Here is a 26635-nt window from a genome sequence, read left to right on the forward strand (position 1 = left end):
ATATGGATTGTTTTCCTCTCAGAATAGGATACGTCCAGTCAAATTGGAGTCGAAAGAGTGCTATTTAAACATCCATTTACACTTACACACGTTATCACACATGTACACTAGTGCATACAATTTCTGAAGGTGTCAGGATGAAAGAGTCTACACGTTGTGACCCCAGTTTTTGTGACTTTTTGTTGTTGCAGTTTTAAATGTATTTTTAAATCACAGTAACATTCACAAGTACATTATTTTTGTAACACATTTAAACACCATACATAGAATTAAATCCTCCCCCCGTGGCCATCCCTCCCCAAGGGAATGGTCCTCTGCATTCCCTTATATACACATGACCAGTGTGACCAGGTCCATGCATCTTAATTTTAAAACCAGAGCTCAGGACAATGTAGATGAGAGCTGTCACTGTCTCAGTGTTGCAATTTTTTTTTAATAATTTTATTTATTATTTTTGGGGGGGTACACCAAGTGCAATTTTTTAATATAATTTTCTATTCACTTATAAATACATAAATTACATAATAGAATATTATGCATATGTTATGTTTTACTAATTATCTTATACTTGCTATTGTACAACTTACTTTTTTCACCTAATATGTCTTTTAAATCTTTAGATGTTTTTTCATAGACATCCAATTAATTCTTTTTGACTGCTGTATAGTATTCTAAAATTTACATGTACTTTACTTATTTAAATATTAATGATCATTCTTTGTTCCTGATTTTTTACTTTTACAAAAATTGCTACAAGGAGTGTCTTGGGACATACTCTTTGTGCAGACACTGTGAAGCAGCAATATCAGGTGGAAGGAATGTAGTTTGACCACCATAAACAATAGCTTATTACTCACTTTTGCCTAGACTTGGAGGTAGAAGTCTTTTAAATATTTATGAAAGTTCAAGGGTAAGAAATAGTATGATATTGTTCTTCTGATATCCATGGCCTTCCTTTATAGTAAGGCAGAGTGCATTCTCCCCTGTTTGTTCTTCATCTATATTTATTTATTGTTCTGATAGTTACCTGCCCTTTACCCATTTTCCTATATTTTGTCTTTTTTTATTATCTTGAAGAAATAAAAAAAAAACAAAAACACTGATCCCTTATCTGATACCATACTGAAATTGATTTCTCCCCTTCTGTCGATGACCTTTAATGGCAGCTATTATTATAAATAAGGCTTGTGCTTTTTGTATCCTGCAGTATCCTTATGATATATCTAGGTGTAAATTTCATTTCATTTCTTTAGCTTGAGACTCACTGTGATTCCTGAATTTGAGAAGTCTTGTGTCATCTATTCTGAAAGAGTCCTAGTCATTATTTCTTAAAGTATTGCCAGTCCTCAATTCTCTGTATTTTCTCCTCCTAGAAGTCTTATTCAACATACGTTAGACCTTTTCACTCCATTTTCCAGGTCTCTTAACTTTGCTGTCATACTTCATTATCTCACTCAGCCTTATTTGATATAATTTACTTAGCTCTACCTTCTATTTCACTAATTCTTTCATTAGCTATGTCTAGTTACCTAGTTTCCAATTTCAATGCCTAAATTTGTCTTTTGTATTTCAAGCAGTATCTTTCTTAAATCTGCCTGTTCTTTTTGGTGTCTTCTTATGTTTTAGAGTTTTTTATTTCTTCAGTTATTTTAACCATGCTTTTATAATGTGTCTATCAGTGCATTCTGTTTTTTTGGAAGTTCTCAGCAGTTTAATCCTGCTACATGTTGAGTCTGAGGACTTGCTTTGGCTGATCACTTCTTTCAGTGTTTATAATTTCGGATCTTGAAGTCCTATTAAGTGGAGCTTCAGCTTCAGTGGTTTTGTGTGATCTGTGTTGAGCATATCACCCTAGGCCCAGTTTTTACTTCAGTTCTAAGATGAGGAAGAGTTCTCAGATAACGAAGACAGTGTGAATTCCAGCCTCCAACTCCACATAACATAGATATGAATTTTTATAATTTTCAGAAGAGGCTCAGGACAATGTAGATGAGAGTTTTCACTGCCTCACTTGTTGCAAGAGGCAGAGCCTCTAACTCAGTTTTGAACCCCTTTGAGGCTTCTGGCTCTATGTTAAGCTCTCTGTTATAACTGCCTTCTTGGCATGAGTCTAAGGCTTTATCCTTCATTCCCACGGGGACCTGGGTTGCAAGCCCCTGCATCACTGAAATTGATGCCTCATCCCCAGGCCCAAGATCTTTGATGAGTAAGCTCATACCTATAACTTTTCATTACATCCGTGGGGATATCTCTTACTATCTTTGGATCTATGTATTTAAAAAGATGTTTGCTAGATTTTATGTAGTATATCTAGATTTTATTTAGTAGGTCCAGTTTTTCAGGTAATTTAATCCATTGGAATCTTCCACATGAAATTCCAAAGAGGATTGTCAGGTTTTAACATCCAGTTGATACTGATATCAGTTGAGAGACATGGGAACACAGAACTGGAAAGAATATTACCATCGGTTAAGGCAGGGGTCCCCAACCCCTGGGGTCTAATGCCTGATGATCTGAGGTGGAACTGATACAATAATAATAGAAATAAAGTGTACAATAAATGTCATGTGCTTGAATCATTCTGAAAGCATCCGCCCCTCCCCTCCAGTTCTTGGAAAAGCTGTCTTCCACGAAAACGGTCCCTGGTGCCAAAAAGGTTGGGGACCACTGCGTTAAGGCAATCCAGACCAGATCCCTCATTTTAGAGAAGAGATGTGACATTCCCAAGGCCACACATTTGGATAGTGATAGAATCTTGACAACAAATCAGGTCTCCTGAACCCTAATCTAGCACTTTTCCCACCAAACATTTTCTCCTAATTCTTAGAAGAATTGGGGCTATTCCATGTATAATATCGTACACCTCTCTCTGTATTTGCTTTTTCATTCTTTTATTTCAGTAGGTAAACACCAGTGTCCGGGAGAAGAGAACCAAAATGTCTACTATGGTTGAAGCCGAAGCCACAGTGGGAGGTATTGTCAATGATGGTACTTTAAACACGGCTCAAGTGCAAACCTCCAAAAAAGGTAAAATCGTGTACTGGGGTGTGGATAAAGCTGGGATCTATATCACTTTTTGGTGATATACAGCATCTTCTTGCTACTACCAATTGTGAAGAATTATATAGCTATAAAGCATTTTTACTGAGAATTACTTCATTTCTTGCAAAAAACCCTGAAGGCATGTAGGACAGGTAGGTATCAAGATATTAGATAAAGAAAAAAATTCAGGGCAGATGCTAAGTAGAAAATATGGAAACCAATCTTGGCTTTTCGGATTCTAAGTCCAGGGAGCATCCCATTCAATCTTTCTGCTCATATTAGATCCAGACCTGCCTCAAGGAGAACAGGCTTTTTCTTTACACTATATCACAGAAGTCACATTTCCTCCTCCTTCTCAGTTATGTTACAACTTAGTGCCTTTCAGTAATATGTCAGAAGGGAAATGGTTGAACACCTTCTTTTATTCTGAACTTAATGACATAACTATTTTATTCATTAATTCTCTTAAGGATATAGGCTTTTCATAAGACAATGCCTTTAAAAAGTAAAACATTAACCAAGATGGGATGCTTTGCAAGACTCAACATTTTAGCCAGTATGTCTGCTGGGAAGTGAACATGCCTTAAGAAAAAGAGGATTCTCATAATCTTATCCATCAAAGAAGAAATCAGGAGACATGCATTCTAATACTCACCCTACAATAAACTACCATTTGGCATGGAATGAATACTGTTCCATTGCCTCAGCTACCTCATCTGTAAAGTAGAAGAGTTTGTATCTCTAAGATCCCATCCATTTCTAAATATTTAGATGCCTGCTGGACTATATACCACTGGATAAATTCTCCTATCCTAACTTTTTCTCTCTAACAATCAGTAATACAGAGAACTTATAAACACTTTCCATGGCACAATATAGCATATTGGGTAAGAACACAGATTAAGATGCCAGACTGCCTGTGTTTGCAATCCTGATTTTGTAATTTATGAGCTGTGTGACCTTAGGCAAGTTACTTAAGCTTTCTGTGTCTCAGTTTCTTTATTAGTAAGAATGAGATGATGACAATAGTATTTATCTCACAGGATTTCCATGAGGATTAAATTAGTTATGATATGTGAACCATTTAGAACAATGCCTGGCACATAATAAGCACTACATAAACTACATAGACTTAGCTATCATTATCACCTCTCACACAGTTTCCCCCCACAGCCCACTTTTCAGCAGTCATTGAAACTCTCCGTGATAATTTGTCTAAAAGTGGGACTCAATATGGTGGTTCTAGTTTTTTCCATAGTCTTCTAGGGCATCCACCCCACCATGCTGCTTAGTCCCCAGGTGACCAACCCTTGACCCTATCCTGTTATCACAAATGGCATTATGCCAATAATATTAACATTTTTTTTGGCTAAATCTCATCCTACCTGATAACGCAGAACCTCAACTACTCCTCAAAGTCCCACCTGATTATTTTGTTGAGTTTCCAAGTATTTCCCATAAGTGCTTATGAATAAACCTTGCTGGCTGCTTCATCAGTTAGTGTCCAACATCAATTTTCCTCTCATCTCTCTCTCTCTAGCCCATACTTGTGGGGCATGGCTGGGTGCTCTGTACCACACCCTCAGGACCCTGCTGGGGCTTTCTCCCAGTACTGGACCTCCGAAGACTACTGATATCTTTACTGGGCATGACTGTACTTCTAAGACACTCACAGAGTCAAATCCAGGTGTTCCATGGCATGGGGGAATGCCCCTCCCCCATTATATGTCACATCTGGCCACACGGCCACAGAATAGAGTTGCTTATGTTCCTGTATCCCTAGAGACTCTGAGTGAAAAAAGCTGGACCTTCAGGTTCTGCCAGGAGGTCAGTGGTTCCTCTCTAACAGGCTCAGTTAAGGGTTCATGGGGCAGGGTGGGGACAGACATTATCTTGACTTTCCTATCCCTTTTCTCCCAGAGGCCCATGACCTTCTGTCTGGGTTCAATCAGATGAATGCAAGTCTCTCCAGATACTTTCAGAAAAAACAAGGTTTAATATAGGGGATGGAAACAGTCCACAGACTTTACGATGCTGGGGAAATGAAAGTCAAGTTAGTCACTTTCAGGAAATCCTGAAGTGTAGGATGGATTGGGGCACTGCTAGCAATCCTTTGCAGCACATAGTGAGTGATTTTCAGGAGGAGTCACACAAGTCACAGGCAAAAACCCCATGTCTACCACCACTGACCCTCATACCCCTGCCCGTAGCGGCCTCTGCGGCACAGCGGCTTCTCGTTGTGGCCAGCCTTCCAAACCTTGCCTGAGTGCCCACACTATTGGAACCCTGCTTCCGTGTAGGTTGAGGATTATCGCTTCTAGGTATTTGTTCATCTATTACTGTGAAGACCTTAAAAGGGCAGGGATGGCAGTGAGAATTAATGAACAATATTAGGCACCACTTCCTTGCTCCCTACCAAAGGCCACACAGAGGTAAATATACCCCAGCCTATGTTAAGAATGTCACCTAAAGATGAGTCTGTAATAATATTCCTTTCTGAAAGTCACAGAAACCAATAAAACATGCACAACACTTGAGAAAGTATCTCTATTTAGGTTAAAACTTGGGAATTATTCCTATCACACACTACAAACTCTAAGGCTCATTGAGAGATTTAATACAATTTGGATGCACTGAGAGGATGCCAAGAGCAGACAAAACTCTCATCCTTGGAGCGTGGCCCAGTGTTCCAGGAAGAAAGGGGAGGGCACTGTGAAACCCCAGCTCATGCTCCCCAGTTTAGAGCGGCAGTGTCTCAAGGCTGGTGGACCACAGGCAAAGTGATGCCACCACAGGCAACGTGAGGTCTACAGTGCTAAGATATGGTGGGCGAAGCGTCTCTGTGTCCACATCTTGATGTTTCCTCCTTGACAGCTCACCAGTCTTTCTAAAGATCTGCAGCTTAGCATCTTGGGCCCAGTGCAGCAGAGCAGAGGAAAACATACATGACTGCAGAAATTAACTTAGAAATTTGGGTGGCTTTTCCTGGAAGAATAGCTAGTTTCCCTTGAATTGGTGAAGGAGTTCCAAGATGCCATCCTCCCACAGGCTGCCTCTTGCTCACACACATACACTCTGTTATCAGCACATGACAACAGGACTCCAACCAGCCAAGGTGGCCCACAGAAGGGTTACAACACATGGGAACAAAGTCACACATGATTGGCTTGTAGAGTTCAAGACTGGGGGTGTGGGTAAGAACCACAAGGGACCCACGTAAATACTTCAGCGCAAAAAAAAAAAAAAAAAAAAAAAGAAACAGGAAACAAATACATTATATAAGAGAGATCCAAACTATACTACAAGGCCATAGTGATCAAGACAGTATGGTACTGGCACAAAAACAGAAAGGAAGATCAATGGAATAGAATAGAGAACTCAGAGGTAAGCCCAAACACATATGGGCACCTTATCTTTGACAAAGCAGGCAAGAATATACAATGGAAAGAAGACAGCCTCTTCAATAAGTGGTGCTGGGAAAACTGGACAGCTACATGTAAAAGAATGAAATTAGAACACTTCCTAACACCGAAGACAAAAATAAACTCAAAATGGATTAAAGACCTACATGTAAGGCCAGACACTATAAAACTGCTAGAGGAAAACATAGAACACTCTATGACATCCATCAAAGCAAGATCCTTTTTGACCCACCTCCTAGAATCATGGAAATAAAATCAAGAATAATCAAATGGGACCTCATGAAACTTAAAAGCTTTTGCACAGCGAAAGAAACCATAAACAAGACTAGAAGGCAACCCTCAGAATGGGAAAAAATAGTTGCCTACGAAACAATGGACAAAGGATTAACCTCCAAAATATACAAGCAGCTCATGAAGCTTAATACCAAAAAAGCAAATAACCCAATCCACAAATGGGCAGAAGACCTAAATAGACATTTCTCCAAAGAAGACATACAGATGGCCAACAAACACATGAAAAGATGCTCAACATCACTAATCGTCAGAGAAATGCAAGTCAAAGCCACAATGAGGTATCACCTCACACTGATCAGAATGGCCATCATCACAAAATCTGGAAACAACAAATGTTGGAGTGGGTGTGGAGAAAAGGGAACTCTCCTGCACTGTTGGTGGGACTGTAAGTTGGTACAGCCACTAGGGAAAACAGTTTGGAGGTTCCTTAAAAAACTAAAAATGGAACTACCATATGATCCAGTAATCCCACTTCTGGGCATATACCCAAAGAAAACCATAATCCGAAAAGAAACATGTACCATAATGTTTATTGCAGCACTATTTACAATAGCCAGGACATGGAAGCAACCTAAATGCCCATCAACAAATGAATGGATAAAGAAGATGTGGCATATATATACAATGGAATACTACTCAGCTATAAAAAGGAACGAGATGGAGCTATATGTCATGAGGTGGATAGACCTAGAGTCTGTCATACAGAGTGAAGTAAGTCAGAAAGAGAAAGACAAATATTGTATGCTAACTCATATATACGGAATCTAAAAATGGTACTGATGAACTCAGTGACAAGACAAGAAAAAGGATGCAGATGCAGAGAATGGACTGGGGAACTCGAGGTTTGGGGGGGCGGGGGGTGAAGGGAAAGCTGAGACGAAGTGAGAGAGTAGCATAGACATATATATACTACCAACTGTAAAATAGATAGCCAGTGGGAAATTGCTGTATAACAAAGGGAGTTCAACTCGAGGATGGATGATGCCTTAGATGAGTGGGACGGGAAGGGTGGGGGGGAGTCGAGGGAGGGAGGGAATACGGGGATATGTGTATAAAAACAGCTGATTGAACTTGGTGTACCCCCCAAAAAATAAACAGTAAAAAAAAAAAAAAAAAAGAGAGATCATTGCATAATGAGGGCACACCTATCAGGCACTGTTCTAAGCACTTTATATGGATTAAGTCATTGAATCCTCACAATAATCCTTCCAGGAAGGTGCTGCCAGCATCATCTCCATTTTTCAGGAGCAAGAACTCAAGCATAGAGGAATTCAGTGACTCATTTAAGTCATCCAGGCACAAACAGGTGTCATCTGGATTCAAACCAGAATGGTCTGATTATCAACCATTATATTACAGTTGCTGTGCTTATTTTATCTGGGGAAATTGAAGAGTATTTTCATTTTGAATTTCTCCCAGTTCTCAAGAATAATTTTAATAAAAGCTTAGAGTGTATGAAGTAAATCAACAGGAAAATATGAAAGAAGATGAGAAAGGAAACTAAAGAGGAAAAAAATGTCACTTCAGAATTAAAACGGAATTAGTAGTAGCAAGGAAAGAAATTATTACTATAGAAAATCAAATCAGCGATGTAGAGCTAAGGCTTAAATAAGTCATGGAAAAGGCAGAGGGGGAGTAAGGCAGTGGACCAAAAGATAGTGGGTGTGAAGGGAAGAAAACAAAGACTGTACAAAAATAAATAAAAGCAACTTAATTAAGCATCCAGTTTACTGAGTTTACAACTTCAAGAAAAGTATGTGGAAAAACAAAGTAGACAACTTAAGTGTAGAAAAAATGTAAACTTGAAAATTATGAAGGGAATTGAAATGGAAAATATATATGAGCTGATTCCTTAATAAAGAAGATTCCATTCACAGCAAAAAAACACACAATTCACTATTCAGATTGATCAGACAAAGGGATTAAATACAAGCAATCATGGGGGAAAGGGAGAAGGAAGCATTTAAAACATATAAAGTGCTAATTATGGGGGGGGCAGTACAGGATTTTCTATGAAACTGTAATTTATAAGTTTGAGTTAAGAAAAATTGTACACGTCAAAAAAAAAAAAAACATGTAATAAGGTGAGAAAGTTGTCCAAAAGTTATCCCTTTTGAGAAAATAAATTGTGTCCTGGTAGATTCACTAGAAAAATTCTATGAGATTTTTAAGGAGCAGAAAATGCTTATGTTTCCTATGCAGAAGAAATGCAAATAACTTATGTGGATACCCACCTTAAGAAGGTGAAATATAGCTTCTCACTCCTTAAGTGTGCACTGAGCATGTGACTTCTTTCAGAGAACAGCATGGGAAGGAAGGAAAAAAGAATAACTTCACAGTTAAGGAACCTAGCAAATACTACCGCAAGCCAGGTGATCAAGGTTAATAGCAGCAGTGATAGATCATGTTGACAGCATGTATCCTTGATATGATGTGATGAGAATGGCAGTTTATCTCTATGATCATCCTCTCAAAAACACATTACCTCAGTCTAATCATGAGAAAAACATCAGACAAATCCCAGTTGAAGGACATTCAACAAAATATCTGACTGATACTCTTCAAAATTGTCAGTCATCAAAAACAAGGAAAGTCTGAGAAATTGTCACAACCAAAAGGATCCCAAGGAGATGTGATGATTAAATATACAACAGTAGCCTGAGTGGTATTCTGGAACAGGAAAAATTATATTGGGTGAACATTAAGAAGTCTGAATGGTGAATTGGCTTTAGCTAATAACAATACATTAATGTAGGTTCATTAATTGTGATAAATGTGCCATACTAAATAAGATGTTAATAATAGGGGGAGTTGGGTGTGAGGTCCACAGGAACTCAATAATCCTGTAAGTCTAAAACTGTCCTAAAACAAAAAATGTATTAAGAAAAAAGAAAGTGACTAGGTACCCAACATTCTTCAAATCTCAGATTGAGATAGCTTAAAATTTCCTTTCTTTACAAAGCTAGTGTGGCAAAAAAAAAAAAAAAAAAAAAATCACACACACATATTCACCAGCTACAAACTAAGTTCAATTATATATATATGCTAATGTAAAATTCTAGCTAAAATATTAGCAAAATAAATCATGTTTTCATTAAAACAGCCTATTAAGAAGAGATCATTCCAAGAATATAAGGCTAGTTGAATATTATTAATAATAACTATAATTAACTTTTATAAACTTATTCAGATCTCATCATAGCACCTTGAGGCTCTATTATTAGCCCCATTTTACTGGTGAAGTACTGAAGCCACAGAGAATTTAGTCACTTTGCCCAAGAACACACAGCTGTAAAGAGAGCACATCCAGGAGTCTGGTTCTATGATTAAAACACATTTGATCAAACTTATTATATTCCTACAAAAATAAAAAATAAAAATAGGATAGCTTAATATAATAAAAGTACAGTTTTACCAACACCTAACAACATACCTAATGATGTACAGTGGGAAGCGTTCCTTGTAGATTCAGATACGGCAGGAGTGCCCACTCTCACCATTCCTATTTACCATCGTTTAGAAACTGCCAGTGAATAAAATTACCCAAGAGAATAAAGTAAATGTTACAAACAGCAAAAACAATCACTTATTTTTCCCATTATTTGTACATACGTGTGTATGTGTTTGGTTTTCTTGTCTAAACCCAACAGGGAAAAACAAGAGAAAATGATAGGGAAAAGGACTCACGGAACCAAAAAAAGTATTTAAAAAAAAGTTGTGTGTGACTTAACTGAAGATAATCATAAAATTCCACCTTGGGACAGAGAAAAAGAGTTGAATACTTGGGAAGCCATCCCTGTTCTTGGCTGAGAGAAGGCAATACTATAAATATGGCAATCCTTCTTAATTTAATCCACCATATCAATATGATATTGATCAAAATTCTAGGGTAAATTTTGTGGATGGGGGAGGGGAGTCTCACTAAATGCTTCCAGAGTTAAGCCAAAGGCAGGGATCCGTTGATTCCTGGAACTTGACAAGAGTATTGCTACACCGCAGGGAACAGTGCTGGCCACTCCAACTGTGTTTGCTGCCTTGCAGGAGCCAGGAAATGGGACACCCATGTGCCTTGAGGACAGTGATCACACATTTTACTTCTGGGATTTCTCTCCACAGAAAATCAATCAGTCCTGCCAGCTGCTGTGAAATGAATGCATCTGGACTCAACCCCAGGGATAACTCCAAAATTCCAAAGGATCACTGGCAAATTTTGTGCAAGCCTAGATTATAGTATCAAGATGATGTTTAAATACTTCTATAGTCTAACCTAACCTACATTTCAAATCTCGTCTCCTCCCAGCCCCCAAACATATTAATCTGCCATGTTCCCAGTTATATATGGTACTGAAAGCCATCCCAACTGCCCAAGCTGGGTACTTGGGGATCATTTCCAACAACTTCTCTCTCAAACTATCCATATCCAATCATTCACAGCTTCCAGTGAGTTCTTTCTTTAAATCCACTTCCTTCCATTCTCTCTCTCATCAGCTCATCCCAAGACCCTGACTAGAAAAGTCTTTCTTAAGGCTTGTTCTGGCCAATTCCGTACATTCCTTAAATGGTTTTGAGGGAGTCATCCACCTCCTGCACTCCCAGGGGTACAGGTGTTCACCAGACACCTACCGAGTGTGACTGTTTTCTCTGTATTTCTGCTTCACAGACAGACTACAATCCTCTCCCACTTCTATACTTAGGAAGGGTTGGAGAAAAGCACCCTGACTGTAAGACTTTCTGAACCCTCTTGTCTCAGGCTTTTGTTCAGTCCGACATGGGTTGGCCCTTATCGTGCATCTCTGCAATTTTTCGATTTCCACCCAACAAATGAACATGAGCATTGCCATGCCAGCTATGGTGAGCAACACAGCTCTGCCCAGCCCAGCCAATGCCTCCACAGAGAGGCCACCCACTGACTCCCAGCACAACTGGAATGAAACTCTGAGTGAATTTAAGGCAATGGTAAGTTTAATGAGACTCTGGATCCTTTCTTCAACTCAAATGTTTGGACCTAAAGAGTTATATATAGTAAGTCCCCTACAAATGAACAAGTTCCATTCTAAGAGCATGTTTGTAAGTCCAATTTGTTCCTAAGTCCAACAAAGTTAACCTAGGTACCCAACTAACACAATTGGCTATTGTGTTTGTACTGTACTTTATAAACCTAGTACTGTACTGTAATAGGTTTATAATACTTTTCACACAGATAATACATAAAAAACAAAATAAGAAAATGTTTTTAATCTTACAGTACAGTACCTTGAAAAGAGCAGTAGTGCAGTACAATAGCTGGCATACAGGGGCTGACATCGAGTGAACAGGCAAGAAGAGTTACTGACTGGAGGAGGGAGAGGAGGTGGGAGGTGGTAGAACTGAAGGATTGTCAGTAATGGGAGATGGAGGGCAGGCTGCAGTTTCACTCACACCTGACATAGATGGCACAGGTTCTGGTTCCTTGCTGGATTCAATTCTATCTACCCTCTTGAAAAAATGATCCAGTGATGTCTGGGTAGTAGCTCTTTTTTTCTCATCATAGAGCACACGGTAGCACTGGACTGCATTCTGAATAGCTGCTGCAACCTTCCTGTACAATTCTATGTTCAGGTCCTGTGCCTCAAAAACTAACAGTGCCTCCTTAAATAAAGAAAATCCCTTTGCCACTTCCTGCACCATAAATCTCTTCGGTTCTTCAGTTACTTCTTCTTCCTCTTGTTTCTCTTCGTCCTTTCTCTGGGCCTCCAATCCCATCAGGTCTTCATTAGTTAGCTCCTTGTGTTGCACAGCAAGGAGTACAGTGAAGTCGTCCTCTTGCACATTTAGCTCCAGCTTCTTGCTCAGGGTCACTAAGTTGCTGAAGACCTCTTTGTACTCCTCATCCACCTTCTCAAATCCACCAAAATTGTGAACAAACTGTGGGCAAAAGTTCTTCCAAACCCCATTCATGATGATGGCCATAACCTCATGCCAAGCAATGTTTTTTATGGCCTTGTAAATGTTATTGTCCTTCCAAAATTTTCGCAAGGTTGTCACTCATCTTTACTGCTTAATGAAAAGTGTGACATAAATAATATTTTTTGAAAGTCGCTATAACTTCCTGGTCCATAGGTTGGATGAGTGACTAGTATTCAGTGGCAGATGCACTACTTTGACACTGGAATGAAAGTCACCCATAAATGGGGAGTGGCCCGGAGCACTGTCGAGCAGCAAAAGAATGTTGAATGGGATGTCCTAATCCAAGCAATGTTTCTCTACTGTGGGATAAAGTGGTGGAAAAACCAGTCCTGGAAAATGGCCTGTGTTACCCAGGCTTTGGGGTTACTCTTCCACACAACAGGAATAGAGCCCTTGGCTATGTTTTTAAGGGCTCCTGGGTTCTCTCAATGATAAACTAAGAGAGGCTTCAGCTTCATATTGCCAGAAGCACTAGCACCAAACAACAGTTAGCCTATCCTTTGCTGCTTTATAGCCTGGCATCAACTTTTCCTCCCTACTGAGGTAACTTCACTGTGACATCCTTTTCCAGTACAGTCCCATCTCATCCACATTAAAAACCTGCTCTGGTAAATATGTGCCTTCATCAATAATTTCTGGAAGCATTTCAGGAAATTTCCGGGCAGCTACCATATCTGCACTTGCTGCCTCTCCAGTTACTTTTACGTTGTGAAGTTTGGCTCTAGCCTCGAAACAATGAAACCAGCCATGTCTGGCATTAGAAGATGTGCCTTCATTCTTCATCATGTTTCTTCTTCAAGTCTTCATGAAGGCTTTTTGCTTTCTCTTGACTCAGCATTTAGCTGAGTGAGACTCCATGCTGATGCTGCTCCTGCATCCACACACACAAGTTTATCCACCTCCTCCATCACTTTTCCATGCTTCTTAATATTATCGTTGATATCGTCGGCACAGCAAACTTCACACATTCCATGATCTTGTCCTTGTTCTTTAGAATCATGCTGATGGTTGAAAGATTCATGTTATAAGAATGAGCGATGTTTACCTTCTTTTCACCTTACTCCACTCTCTCAATTATTTTCAATTTTGTTTCCACTGTTACCACTTGGTGCTTCTTAGCATCACCACTGCTTTTGCGCTTGCTTCCAGACATCCTGGGCTTGAAATAAAGATACTATACTATTGTATTCTATACACTACTGTACAGTAAAGTACGCAAAAGCAGACCCACTTGTAGAGGATGCACGCATGTGACAATGTACGCCAGACACATGAACTAACTTACATAATTGGACATGCGAACGCACTTCGCACCTTTGAAAGTTCACAACTTGAAGGTTCATATGTAGGGGACTTACTGTATTGAGCATCTACTATGTTAAAGGAACTATATTACACAAGAACATAATATGTATCTGAGACTTTATCCTGACTTAGTGTCTATAAGTGTAACTAGGGACTAAATTTAGAACGAAGGAAATAGATTTTTACCATTTAGTGAATGTAAATTCTTCCCCTACAATGAGGAAAATCATCACAAAATAAGTTTCACAGATTTGTCTACTTTCTCTTTCTTTGTTTGCATATTTTTTGTATTACCTTGCCTATGATGCTTTCTTCTTTATAGGTTTTCTTTCTTTACAGGCTCTCATATTTTAATTGGTCAGTTAATTGTGTAGCTGGGGAAACTGTGTAAGGGGAAAGAGTATATTGGGCATATATTTAGGTTTTCTTGTTAAAACTAGTAGATTGCAGGAAATGGAGAGAGGTAAAAGGAACGAGAACTGCCAGTATTTTCTTGTATCTCAAGTCCTCACGATAAAAACTGTCAACTCTCTAGCCAAAGGTAAACAGTGAGTTTCTCTTTGTCATCTAGGCTGCTATGTATAACTGGAGTCCTGAAATCCAGGGAATCATCCTCAGCTCAGTCAACTATGGCTCTTTCTTGGCTCCAATCCCCAGTAGCTATCTGGCTGAAATGTTTGGAACCAAGTACTTGTCTGGTGCTGGTATGTTTATTACCTCAGTCCTGACCCTCTTCACTCCACTAGCAGCTGATACTGGAGTGATTTTTCTCATTGCCCTACGGATCATCCAAGGCATAATCCAGGTACCAAGATGTTTTCTAAATACAAATAGAATATAGATTCCAAAATGACCTCTGATAGCCAAGAATCAACTTTTTTTCAGGTTATGTTATTAACAGGTCAGTATTCAATCTGGCCCAGATGGGCTCCACCACTGGAAAGGAGTCATCTCATTGCCATTGCTGCATCAGGTAATTGAGACTCTGCTGCTTTATGTGCACTGTCCAGGAGTACTCTGCCATGGCCTATCAACAGAAGCCAAACCTTACACCCTAACTACTCTGTCTTCTTACTCTAAAGCACTACCCTATAATATCTTTCTTGATCATAACTAAATGCTTCCTGAGCACCAAACATTCTTACAAAGGCTTTTAATTTCCTTTTAGCCTCAGAACAATCTTGCAACTCAGTAATATATAATTACTTCCATTTCACACATAAGGGAATTTGAGACACAAAGAGACTAATATTTTGTCCAAAATCACACAGCTACTGAGGGTAGGAGCAGAATCTGAATGTGGGTAGCCGGGGTTACAACTTAGCTTTGTGATCAAGTCAATCTGTAGGAAGCATACAGAATCCCAAGCCTGACTTTCTCACCCAGAACATCCTCACATCTTCTGTTTAGGATCAGTGCTAGGCTCCTTCATCATCCTCCTTGTTGGTGGTCAGCTCTGCCAGACTGTAGGATGGCCTTATGTCTTCTATATTTTTGGTGAGTTTGTGTTTTTCAAATCTCAGAATCTTTTTTTTATGACAGAGACTGCTGGGCATGATTTCTGCAATGCAAGTCATTTATGGTTAACCAAACCCAAGTAGATACAGATATTTATATAACTAAAGTTGATAATGTTCAGAACTAATCATGTCATGAATCTTGGAAATGATATTTAAATTTCAATATCCTGAGTGTACAGCTTGAATAACCGGATGACTTTAAAGGTATCGTAACATTCCTTCCTGCTTCTAAATTGAACCCACAAGAGATCTCAGAGGGAGTTCTTTCATATGATGCTGAAAAGGTAATCTTGGTGGGATTATATTTTTAGTTATGCTATTTATTTAATACATTCTTTTAAATTTCTCCTATTGTTACTACAACCAGAAAATTGTGGTAATGTGACCTAATCATAGGTAAAATACTGATTGGAGTAGAGAATCAACCAGTAGAGGCTGCAGGACAGAGCAGATCATGTGAGGCTCAGGATTGGACATAATATACAAAGAGATGCTGTGGAAGTTTCCAAAGATCAGAGTGTTCCAGAGGCAATATACTACTGCTTCACAATTTTGCTTTTACCCAGCCCTGGGTGGGATCTTCCCAGATGCGTTCAGCTAACATTTGTGTTTTTTTAATTTCTGAAACATTCTCTGGAATCCCATCTACAAACTGCCTGGTTTCAGTGGGACCAGTAAGTCCCACTGGTGTTTTCATTAGGAGATAATACTCTTAGATCCAGGATTCTTATGACATCAAGCCAATACATCTGCTAGAAAAAAAAAAGTGTATGAAGATTGATTACTGTAGCATATCAACCTTCAAAGGCTCCGTCATAGAAACTTCAAAAGGACAGGTTACAAAAGTTTCAAGGAATGAAAGAGGCTTACTGAGTTCCTGATTTTGAGAAAACGTAAGCAATGTATGCAAAATAAGAACTCAAAATATTTGTTGAATCAGTGTTAACATCCTCCATCCTCAATGTGCAACAGTGCTAATTTTCATATCTCTCACTCCACAGTTGCTTTTAAGTTCCCTGATGACAAAATTGTATCTTTGTATTCTTATATTCTCAAAATCTAGCAAAACACCTGGGGTATGGTGGCTGCTCTATGTTTGTGAAGGACTGTATAAACAACAAGCTAACAAGTGAAGAGAACTCAAGACTTTCTTAAGATTCTAAAATAGGAATTTTAAGATGAATCATATTTCCACTCAATACTAATAATGTTGAGTTGTCCCACATTGTAATAATGTATATATCAGAGAAAATTTCTTTGCTGAGGATTAATTTCATTCCATATCCAGAAATTATCTGGGCAATCAGCTGTACATATGTACTGCTGCTAACCATTAAGTGTTAGAAATAGATAAGAAAAGATTTAATGCAGACATAAACTTTGCAGAAGCATGACTAGCAGGAGGGATGCTGACTGGTACTTCAACAGTGAGGGCATTTTCAAGCACATGAGGCAAACACACTACTAACTTAATCACGATGTACAGCCTTATTATTGGTGCATTTCAAAAGCTCCCCAAACTCAGTGATTTTAAACAACAAGTATTTACTCTCTTAGTTTAGTGGGATAGCTAGGCAGCTCTGCTGTCTCTCATCTGCCTTGGACAATGGTTGAGCTGGAGCATGTTCTTCCTATGTCAGTGGCTAACACTTGAGAGGACAAGTGAAAAAACGCAGTGCTTCTTAAAGCCTAGGCTCTGAACTGCCCCATGCCGTTGGCAAAAGCAAGTTACATGTCCAAGACCAAAGTCAAGTGGAAGTACCCTCCACCTATGATAGGGCTATGCAAGGGATAGATGCAGGAAGGAGTGGAGTATGGGGGCCATTTCGTTAACCATAGGAATCATCTCAGGGCAGAATCAAACTGATAGAACTCCAATCTTGTGCTAAGTAGATCCTATTTATTTATTTATTTTTAGGCGGAATTGGTTGTGTCTGTTCTTTCCTCTGGTTTGCTCTCATTTATGATGATCCCATGAATCATCCGTTTATCAGCACTAGTGAGAAGGAATACATCGTCTGTTCACTGGCTCAAGAGGTGCATTGGGGAACTCCTCTGCCATTTTTAAAAATTTTTTTAATTAGTTATCTATTTTATACATATTAGTGTATATATGTCAACCTCAATCTCCCAATTCATCCCATCTCCATCCCAGCTTCCCCCCTTGATGTCCATACGTTTGTTCTCTACATCTGTGTCTCTATTTCTGCCTTGCAAACTGGTTCATCTGTACCATTTTTCTAGATTCCACATATCTGCCATTTCCCTATGTCTGTCGGGATGTCTCAGTGTTCAGTAGAGCAAAGCTCTGGTCTTCCAGATGGAGGGGATATTGATGTATACTTTCTTCCAGGATTCTCCACCAGGCTGGACTCCTCCCATTAAGGCTATGATCAAATCTCTACCACTTTGGAGCATTCTCATCTTTCATTTCAGTGATTCCTGGCTTTACTTTGTTATGATGTCATACTTACCAACATATATCAGCTCTGTACTTCAAGCTAACATCAGAGATGTAAGTACAGAGAAGACTCATTCTCTTCTTCTGTTGCTTCATATATAATCCTTTCTCTCTTCTGCAGTCATGGGCTTAGGCCAAGGATCTTCACGTAGGAAATGCAACCTGATTCACTTGAATTCTGATTCAACTCAATATGTCCTACTGCTTATTGGGGGCAGAGTGGTATGGCTCTAGGTCAACTTGCCATTCATAGAATATCATATTTTTTAAGGGATTTATGTAGAAATTTTATGTTCAACCCAATTAACATTTGCAAGCGACATTCTGCTGGCAGCATAAATAATAAAGCATTAATGAAACGAAGTCTGCCTTCAAGAAAGCTTTGACAGAGAAGCATAAACAACATATGCTGAAAATAAGACATTAATAGGACATAAATCCCAAATAGGATTTATACCAAAAACTTGTGGATAATGTCTTTTTAGAAAAACATTTTATTCAAGTATAACCTATATAAAGAAAAGTGCACATATATATACAGCTCTCTGACTTTTCATAAAAGGAACGAACAGATGCTCATTTTGTGAAAGGCTGAGAGGAGCCTGTCAATTCCTGCCAGATGAATGTCTCAAAATTGGTGAAGAGTGTATCATCTGCTACCTTGTTAGTGATAGTTCACTAGGTCATTGAATTAGTGTTTCATTCTTGTCCTTTGTACTCAAAAAGCAGTTCTCTCCTGTTGACTGGGCTCATCTGGTGAAAACATGCTAAGTGGTCAACAGCAAACTGATGTTCTTAGCAGAGGTCAGAGTCTGAGAAGCATGCATGTAAGCAGGCTGGAGGTACTGATATCAGAAGGCCAAGGATAGAGTAGCTATGGGTCTTCCCAAAGAAGTGGGGGTGGGCAGCAGCAGGCAATGAAACCAAAATCCTAGGCCAGGAAATCAGGGAACAGCAGGTCTGGATAAGCAGGATGCCAGTGCTGAAAGTTAGACACCCTGAGGCCATTTGTTGGAAGTGACTGGTCCCTGGAGTGAGGTAGGGTAGGCTCTTTACCCTCAGAGGCCAAGGCTGAGAAAGAGGAGGGTGAGGGAATGATTAAAAGGACAAGTCGAGAACAGACAGTGGAGTTTTCCCAGCTTGAGAAGTCAAGAGATCTGGACTGCCATTGTTCTCAGGGTATTTTTCTCAGTAACTTACATAACCTTGATGACCTTGGTTTACTCATCTGTAAAATAAACATCTTGGACCAGTTGACAGTGAGATGCTTTTCATTGTTTGGATTACATACAACAAAGGATGGTCTCCTTTCCTTGCATTTTCTTTAATAGCATTTTAATTTTGGAGTTGAATTGATAATAACAGGGATCAACATTTAAATATATATAAAAAAGTAAAGAGTGAAAAATCTTACTCTCTGTCCCTAATCTGCCCTGTTTTCTCAGCCTTTATTATGTTATGTTCCAATTTTGATGGGAGTTTTTTTTTTTTTTTTTTTTTTATCATGAATGGATGTTAAGTTTTGTCAGATGTTTTTTCTGGATCTATTCAGATGATTATGTGATTTTTATCCTTTCTTTTGTTAATATGAGTTCTCACATTGATTGACTTGTGAATATTGAACCATCCTTGCATTCCTGGAATAAATGTCACTTGATCATTGGGTATGATCCTTTTTATACATTATCAAATTTGGTTTGCTAATATTTTGTTGAGGATATTTGCTTCTATATTCTTCAGAGATATTGGCCTATAATTTTCTTTTTTTGTAGTGTCTTTGTATACTGCTTTTGGTATAGGGTAATGGTGGCCTCATAGAATGAATTTGGGAGTATTCCCCCCTCTTCCATTTTATTGAATAGTTTGAGAAAAATAAGTCTGAGCTCTTTATACATTTGGTAGAAACCCCTCTGTGGAGCCATCTGGTCTTGGACTTTTGTTATTGGGAGTTTTTTTTTTTTTTTTAATTACAAATTCAATTTCACTCCTAGTGATTGGTCTGTGCAGATTGTCCATTCCTCTTTCAGTCATGTATGTTTCTAGAACTTTATCTATTTCTTCTAGGTTATCCAAATTGTTAGCATATAACTGTTCATAGTATTCTCTTATGAGTTTTTTTTGTATCTCTGTGGTATTGGGTGGTATTTTTCCTCTTGCATTTCTTATTTTATTTGGGTCCTCTCTCTTTTCTTCTTGATGACCTTGGCTAAAGGTTTATCAAAGTTTGTTGATCCTTTCAAAAAACTAAGTCTTGGTTTCACTGATCTTCTCTATAGCTATTTATTCATTTATTTTTGCTCTATATTTTATTTCCTCTCTGATTTTTATTATTTCCTTCCTTCTGCTGACTTCGGGCTATTTTTGTTCTCTTTCAAATATCAGATTTTGAGATATTTCTTGTTTCTCGAGGAAGGCCTCTATTGCCATAAACTTTGCTCTTAAACTGTTTATGCTACATCCCATAGCTTTTGGAGTATTGTGTTTCTATTGCCATTTGTCTTAAGGTATTTTCTAATTTCCTCTTTGATTTCTTAATTGACCCATTGTTTTTTTCTTTAAGTAGCATGTTCTTTAATCTCCACATGTTTGTGTTTTTCCCATTTTTCTTCCTGTAATTGACTTCTAGTTTCATACCATTGTGGTTGGAAAAAATGCTAGATATAATTTCTATCCTCTTACATTTGTTGAAACTTGTTTTGTAGCCTGGCATGTGATCCATTCTGGAGAACATTCCATGTGCACTTGAAAAGAATGTGTATTCTGCTGTTTTTTGATGGAGTATCCTGTAAGTCCAACTGATCTATTGTGTTATTTAAGACCATTGTTTCCTTGTTGATTTTCTGTCTGAATTATCTGTCCATTGGTGTAACTGAGGTATTAAAGTCTTCTAGTATTACTGTATTATTGTCAATTTCTCCCTTTATGTTTGTTAATATTTGCTTTATATATTTAGGTGCTCTTATATTAGGTCCATATATGTTAGAGAGTGTTATATCTTCTTATATTAATCCCTTTATCATTATATAATACCCTTTTCTTTCTGTTATAAACTTTGTTTTAAAGTCCATTTTGTCTGGTATGAGTATTGCTACCCCCACTTTTTTGTCATTTCCATTTGCATGAAATACCTTTTTTCATCCCCTCTCCTTCAATCTGTATGTGTCATTAGCTCTGAAGTGAGTCTTTGTAGGCAGCATACAGGTCGGTCTTGTTTTTTAATCCAATTAGCCACCCTATGTCTTTTGATTTGAGCATTTATTCCATTGACATTTAAAGTGATTATTGGTAGGTATGTATTTATTGCCATTTTGTTACTTGCTTCCTCATTGTTTTTGTAGTTCTTTTCTGTTTATTTTTTAGCTTATTCTTTTGTGGTTTAATGATTTTTTTAGTGGTATCCTTGTGTTCCTTTCTCTCATGTTTTTTTATATCTATTGTAGGTGTCTAATTTGTGCTTACTATGAGGTTCATAGCTTGGTATGGGTTGCGGTGTGGGCTGTGGTAGTCCTGGCACCAGTCAGAGTCCTGGACAGCTCCTGCTCTGCTGCCTTCATAGGCGCCAGCAATGTTCAGATGCTGTGCTAAGTCCAACCTACCTCTTTCCCTCACAACTGCGTACTCCTCTCTGCCAAGGCAGCCCTCTCCCCATGTGTAGCTGCACTGGGAGCAAGAGAAGCTGGAGCAGGTGCTCTGCTCAGGCTGGGCTGTGTGTTAGGCAGTGGTAGGAAACCAGCCACTATCCCTGTCAGTTTCAATATGCTTCTTCTGCCTTTTTTCAGGAGTAAGCAAGTGTGTGCATGCTTTTCATGAGCAGAGTCTAGGTTTTTTACAGTCCTGCTATCAGTCCCACAGTTTTTCAAATCAGCTAAGGGGACTTGTCCTCCTGGTGTCAAGGGCATAGCACTCAGTATGTGGTTCTCACCACTCACTCCCCAGGGAGGATCTCTGAGCCTGTGTAATTCCCCCTCTTCTTCTGTGTTACCCTCCCAGGGGTGCAGGTCCTGATCTGAGTGCTTCTTTCCCTTCCTACCCACTTCTGTATGGAACTTTCTTACAGCCTTGGTTGTATTAGAGTCTTTCTGTCAGTCTCCAGTTTGTTTTCAGTGAGAATTGCTTCACATGGAGGTGTATTTTTGATGGTTCATGGGGGGAGGTGAGCTCCGTGTCCTCCTACTCCACCATCTTGATCTCCCTCCTCTATAAAATTTTACATTTATTGTCAAATTGCCCTCCATTGGGCATTGATAATATTTGGAAGTGCCTGATTTCCCCCAGCATCACCACAGATCATGTCAAAAAACTGTTGCACTTTTGCCAGTTTGATAAGATGGTATCTCACAGTAGTTTTACTATTATGACGTTGGGTACCTTTTAATATGTTTAGGAACCACTTATTTTTCTTTTTCTGTAAATTGTCCATTCATATCCTTTGGCTATTTTTCTACTGGCTTTTGTTCTTTTTAATATCTACGAGTTTCCACATAATCCTTATATATGAAGATAGCATTAATCCATATTTTTTAACTGAAATATATGCATGTTTTTCCTCAGGCACTAAAATTATATTGGCTCATTCCAGTGACTGAAAATCCTATTAAAGGTGATGTGTATATATAAGAAAAGCTATAGATGTAGACAGTCCACCCAGGGATCAATCTGTGTCATGGTGGGTGTAGTGAAGCATGCACCTCACCTCAACTCTGGTTCTCAGAGTGGGATGCTTTCAGCCCTGCCGTTGGTTTCTATCTGTATCTGCATTGTCCCTGGAGGTCTATTGGCAGATTTTCTCCTCTCCAGAAAAATCCTCAGACTCAATACCATCAGGAAACTCTTCACTGCCATAGGTAAGAACTAAGGTGAATACAGGGGTGGATGTGGGATGCTCAGGCCAGCATCCTATTCACTCTGTTTGTTCTCCTGTCCCAGGGGTTCTCTTGCCATGTGTGTTCTTCACGTCCCTTTTCTGGGTCAGATCCAGCTTCAGTGCCACCGTGGCCCTCTTGATACTGTTTGCTGCTGCCAAAAGCCTCACCCAATCAGGAGCCTTTGTTAACTTCATGGATATTGCTCCTCGGTAGGGACACCTGTGCTTGATCATCCCTAAACCTGCTCTGACACATGGGTAAAATGTGACACATGCAACAGGTCACAGGAAATTTCAGCACGAGCCCTACATCAGAATAATTCCTGGAAGGGCCCCAAGCTAGCCAACCACTATGAAGTTAGTTTTTTCAGATGAAAACAGGAGTCGTCAGTGGCCACACTCACCGTTCAACTGCGGGAGACTCACACCAATCTCTTTCTGTTGGGGAATGCAGCAGTTACACAGGGCTGGATCACTGAAAGGACTCGTAAACTTCAGAGGGTATGATCATGTAAGGCTTTAATAAAGGTAGAGGAAGCAGGACAGCGGAGAAACATTCACCTCTGATACAGGTAAATATCAGAGATGACTGAGACTTCCAAGTGTAGCTCCCAGGGACCATCCATGGACCATTCACAGTCAACAGGACACACTTCATCTTCAGATAGTAAACCACCAAATTACATGGGAGATACCTTGGTCTCAGGGAAGCCAATGTCTTATCCAGTGAGAGGTCTTTTATACCTAAAAACAAGGCTGAAAGATCAGGCTCCATAGCAGAAGCCAAGAGAATATGTAAACCAGCTGCCAACCATCAACCTGTACATTTTGTATAAGGAATGTTGACAAGTTAGTGCAGGTTACCCCTTGAAAATCCCACATCCTGGCACTGGATTATACTCATCGCTAGTCAGAATATTTCATTCAGGTTTGACTAAGAGTCAGCACAACTCCAGGAATCCTCAGCGATAAGCTCAAATTTGCAACAGATCAGCTGAGATTAACCCTTTGCTTACACAGGAATATTGTTTTCTCACACCTTCTCTCTCCCAGGTACAGCGTCTTACTCAGGGGACTATCACAAATCTTTTGTTATATAGCGGGAGCCATCTCTCCCACAGTTTCCGGATTTTTCATCAGTCAGGTAAGGTCAAATGTTCTGACGATTAGGATATTCATAAGAGTCACCTCAAAGGGCCATCCAGCCTCTCATTCTCATGCCAGGCTCAGCTTGTGCAGAGAAATCACCACATGTTCAGGGTATGGAGTGAAGGAGAATGCTCCATTGTATGAGTTTATGCTTTATGAGTTCTTAGAATGAGTGTCTCACGCTAATCATCACATTTTCTAGCAATAACCATGGCATTTCTTGTAAAGCATAGAATGGCCAACCATTCTGATTGGCCGGGTTTGAGTGGTTTCCTGGGATGTGGGACTTTCAATGCTAAAACCTTGAAAGTTCCAGGCAATCCAGAAAGACTTGGTCACCCTATGTAGGAACCCAACAAATATTTATAGAACAAACGGGCAAGATGTTGAGTGGATGAGTGGATGACAGCGTGAAGGAGCAATCTGCACCTTACATGTCTGTTCATCAGTGGCTAGCACAGAAATTCCTCTGCCCAGTATTGCTTACATAGTGTGTTTACATTCATACAGACTTCCATCCTGGGAGACGCATTTAAAGTTGTCAGAATAAACAAATTCATCTGATGACAATTTCATAAGACTCGGACTGATATAGACTTTATGTGAAGAAACACGTATATGGCATTCACATGACTATCATTCTTTAAGTTTCCTTTGGTTTCCACTAGTAAGCCAGGAAAATGAATGGAGAATAACAAAGAAAGGGTATTCTTTTTGACATCAGGTCCTTTCTCTTTTTGAATCGTCAGTTCTCTTCCAGCCACAAACACACTGTCAGAAAATGTCTGTTTAAAACAGAAATTCTCAAACTGCCTTGTTTCCCTTGTTACTCACTCACTCACTCACTCATTCATCTCTTCATTCCTTCGACAAGTACGCAATGAACGTTAGCATGTACCATGCACTAAGTGAATAAAACAAACAAGAGTCCCTGCCCTTGTGAAGTTGATATTGTAGGAAAGAATCTGATAGAAAACTAATGAACTAAACAAAAACATGGTACATTGAATGGTGGTAAGTGCTAAGAGGAGAGTAAAGCAGGAGAGGAGAATAGGGCACATAAGGGTGGGATTTCAGTTTTAAGTAGGGTGGCCAAGGAAGGGCGCATTGAAAAAGTCACTTTAAGTAAGGATGGGAAGCAAGCACATGGGCGAGACAAATGACTGCCTGAGGGGAGGAACACTCCAGCAGAGGGGAAGGCCAGGGCACCAGAAATGTACCTGCATATTCTAGGAATAACTAGGAACATATAATACAGGGCAGAGTTGGGGGTGGGGGCAGTAGGACGTGGTGTCAGAGCCTTTCTGAACCAGGAGGGACAAGAACTAGGAGACTGTTAATAACTTGTAGTTTCCTGCCCCCAGGATTCAGAGTTTGGTTGGAGAAATGTCTTCTTGCTTTCAGCTGCTGTGAACATAGCAGGCCTGGTTTTCTACCTCATCTTTGGCCGAGCAGAGGTGCAGGACTGGGCTAAAAGCAGACAATCACCCACTTCTGAGCAAACTGAGTGACGCCTTAGACGCCGGCAGGCCCTTAGCTGTTCACCATTTGCTCTCATGGACGTTCCCCTTTCATGCCTGCTTGACTGATTAGCCTTTCAACTTGAATTGACTTTATTTCCAGTATCTTCTCAGAGACCTTGGCTATGTTATACTGAAAGTTCTGCCTGGAGATTTTACAGGGGATGGGGAGGGGAAGGTCAGTTATTTAACTCTGAGCTCTCTGAAAGCATAGGTGTGTTTGAATTTCTATGTGTTCTCCACTCTTTCCACTGTTATTGTGACATAAAAAATACATATTATATTTGGTCTCTACCCCCAGTTTCTGGCATGGAGCTCCTAAAACTCTTGTAATTTCCTGAGTGATAGGGATGATAGGAGCATCTTTTATTATAATATTTGCTCTTAGTTCCTGGCTTCTGATAGAAGAGCTTCTAAAACCCTTGGTATCTTTGGAGTGATGAAGCTGTCTTTTTAGAATACTAATGAGATGACCTGGGGCTGGGGGCTAGATAGCTTCAGGATGGGGGCTGGTTGCCAAAAAGACCAAGGCTTGATTAGAAGGTTGGAACCTTCAGCTGTACCATCCCATGTCCGGGGAAGGGAGAAGAGCTGGAGATTTAGTTATTCATCAGTGGCCAGTGAATTAATCAATTATGCCTATACAATAAAAACACTGTAAAAACCCTAAACAGTGGGGTTCTGAGAACTTCTGGGTTGGTGAACACATGGAGGTTCTGGGAGAGTGGTACACCCAGAGAAGGCATGGAAGCCCTGCACCCCTTCCCACAGAGCTTGCCTTACGCATCTTTTCTACTTGACTATTCCTGAATTGCATCCTTTAATATATAAACCATTAATAGTAGGTAAACAATTTTCTTGAGTTCTGTGAGTCTAGCAAACTAATATATCTGAAGAGGGACTGTGGGAACCCCTAGTTTTGAAACTTAAGCAAACAGAAGTGTGGGTACCTTGGGCACCCACTACTTTGATTGGTGTCTGGGTAGTTGCAGTCAGAATTGAATTAAATTGTAGGACACCCAGTTGGTGTCTACAGAGAACTGGAGAACTGCTTGGTGTGGAAATCCCACACATTTGGTGTCGGAAGTGCTGTGAGTAGACAAATTTCCTTT

The 26635-nt window shown here is 39.5% G+C and overlaps 2 protein-coding genes across 5 annotated transcripts in view; one reads left to right on the forward strand and one right to left on the reverse strand.

Annotated features, from left to right (window-relative positions):
• Positions 1 to 2911: 2911 nt before the first annotated feature.
• Positions 2912 to 25782, forward strand: SLC17A4 (solute carrier family 17 member 4). Of its 2 annotated transcripts, none has more exons than XM_057699605.1 (11): positions 2912 to 3027; positions 11509 to 11714; positions 14581 to 14814; positions 14895 to 14982; positions 15420 to 15506; positions 17448 to 17566; positions 17883 to 18044; positions 22702 to 22834; positions 22917 to 23064; positions 23908 to 23998; positions 25368 to 25782. In XM_057699605.1, the coding sequence occupies exons 1-11, from the start codon at positions 2937 to 2939 to the stop codon at positions 25512 to 25514; spliced, it is 1506 nt and encodes a 501-aa protein (XP_057555588.1). In that variant the 5' UTR covers positions 2912 to 2936; the 3' UTR covers positions 25515 to 25782. The 2 variants fall into 2 exon arrangements, with proteins under 2 accessions (XP_057555588.1, XP_057555589.1); XM_057699606.1 differs by having other exon boundaries at positions 25408 to 25490.
• Positions 23086 to 26635, reverse strand: part of SLC17A1 (solute carrier family 17 member 1) — a 58482-nt gene continuing 54932 nt past the window's right edge. The window contains exon 13 of one of the 3 annotated variants that reach the window (XM_057699607.1): positions 23086 to 23598. The gene's annotated coding sequence lies outside the window, so the exon portion shown is untranslated. Of the gene's footprint in view, positions 23624 to 26635 lie in introns of all 3 variants that reach the window. The other 2 variants (XM_057699611.1, XM_057699609.1) reach the window with 2 other exon arrangements.

The sequence above is a fragment of the Hippopotamus amphibius genome, chromosome 11 (assembly GCF_030028045.1).
Source record: "Hippopotamus amphibius kiboko isolate mHipAmp2 chromosome 11, mHipAmp2.hap2, whole genome shotgun sequence".
Taxonomy (NCBI): Eukaryota; Metazoa; Chordata; class Mammalia; order Artiodactyla; family Hippopotamidae; genus Hippopotamus; species Hippopotamus amphibius.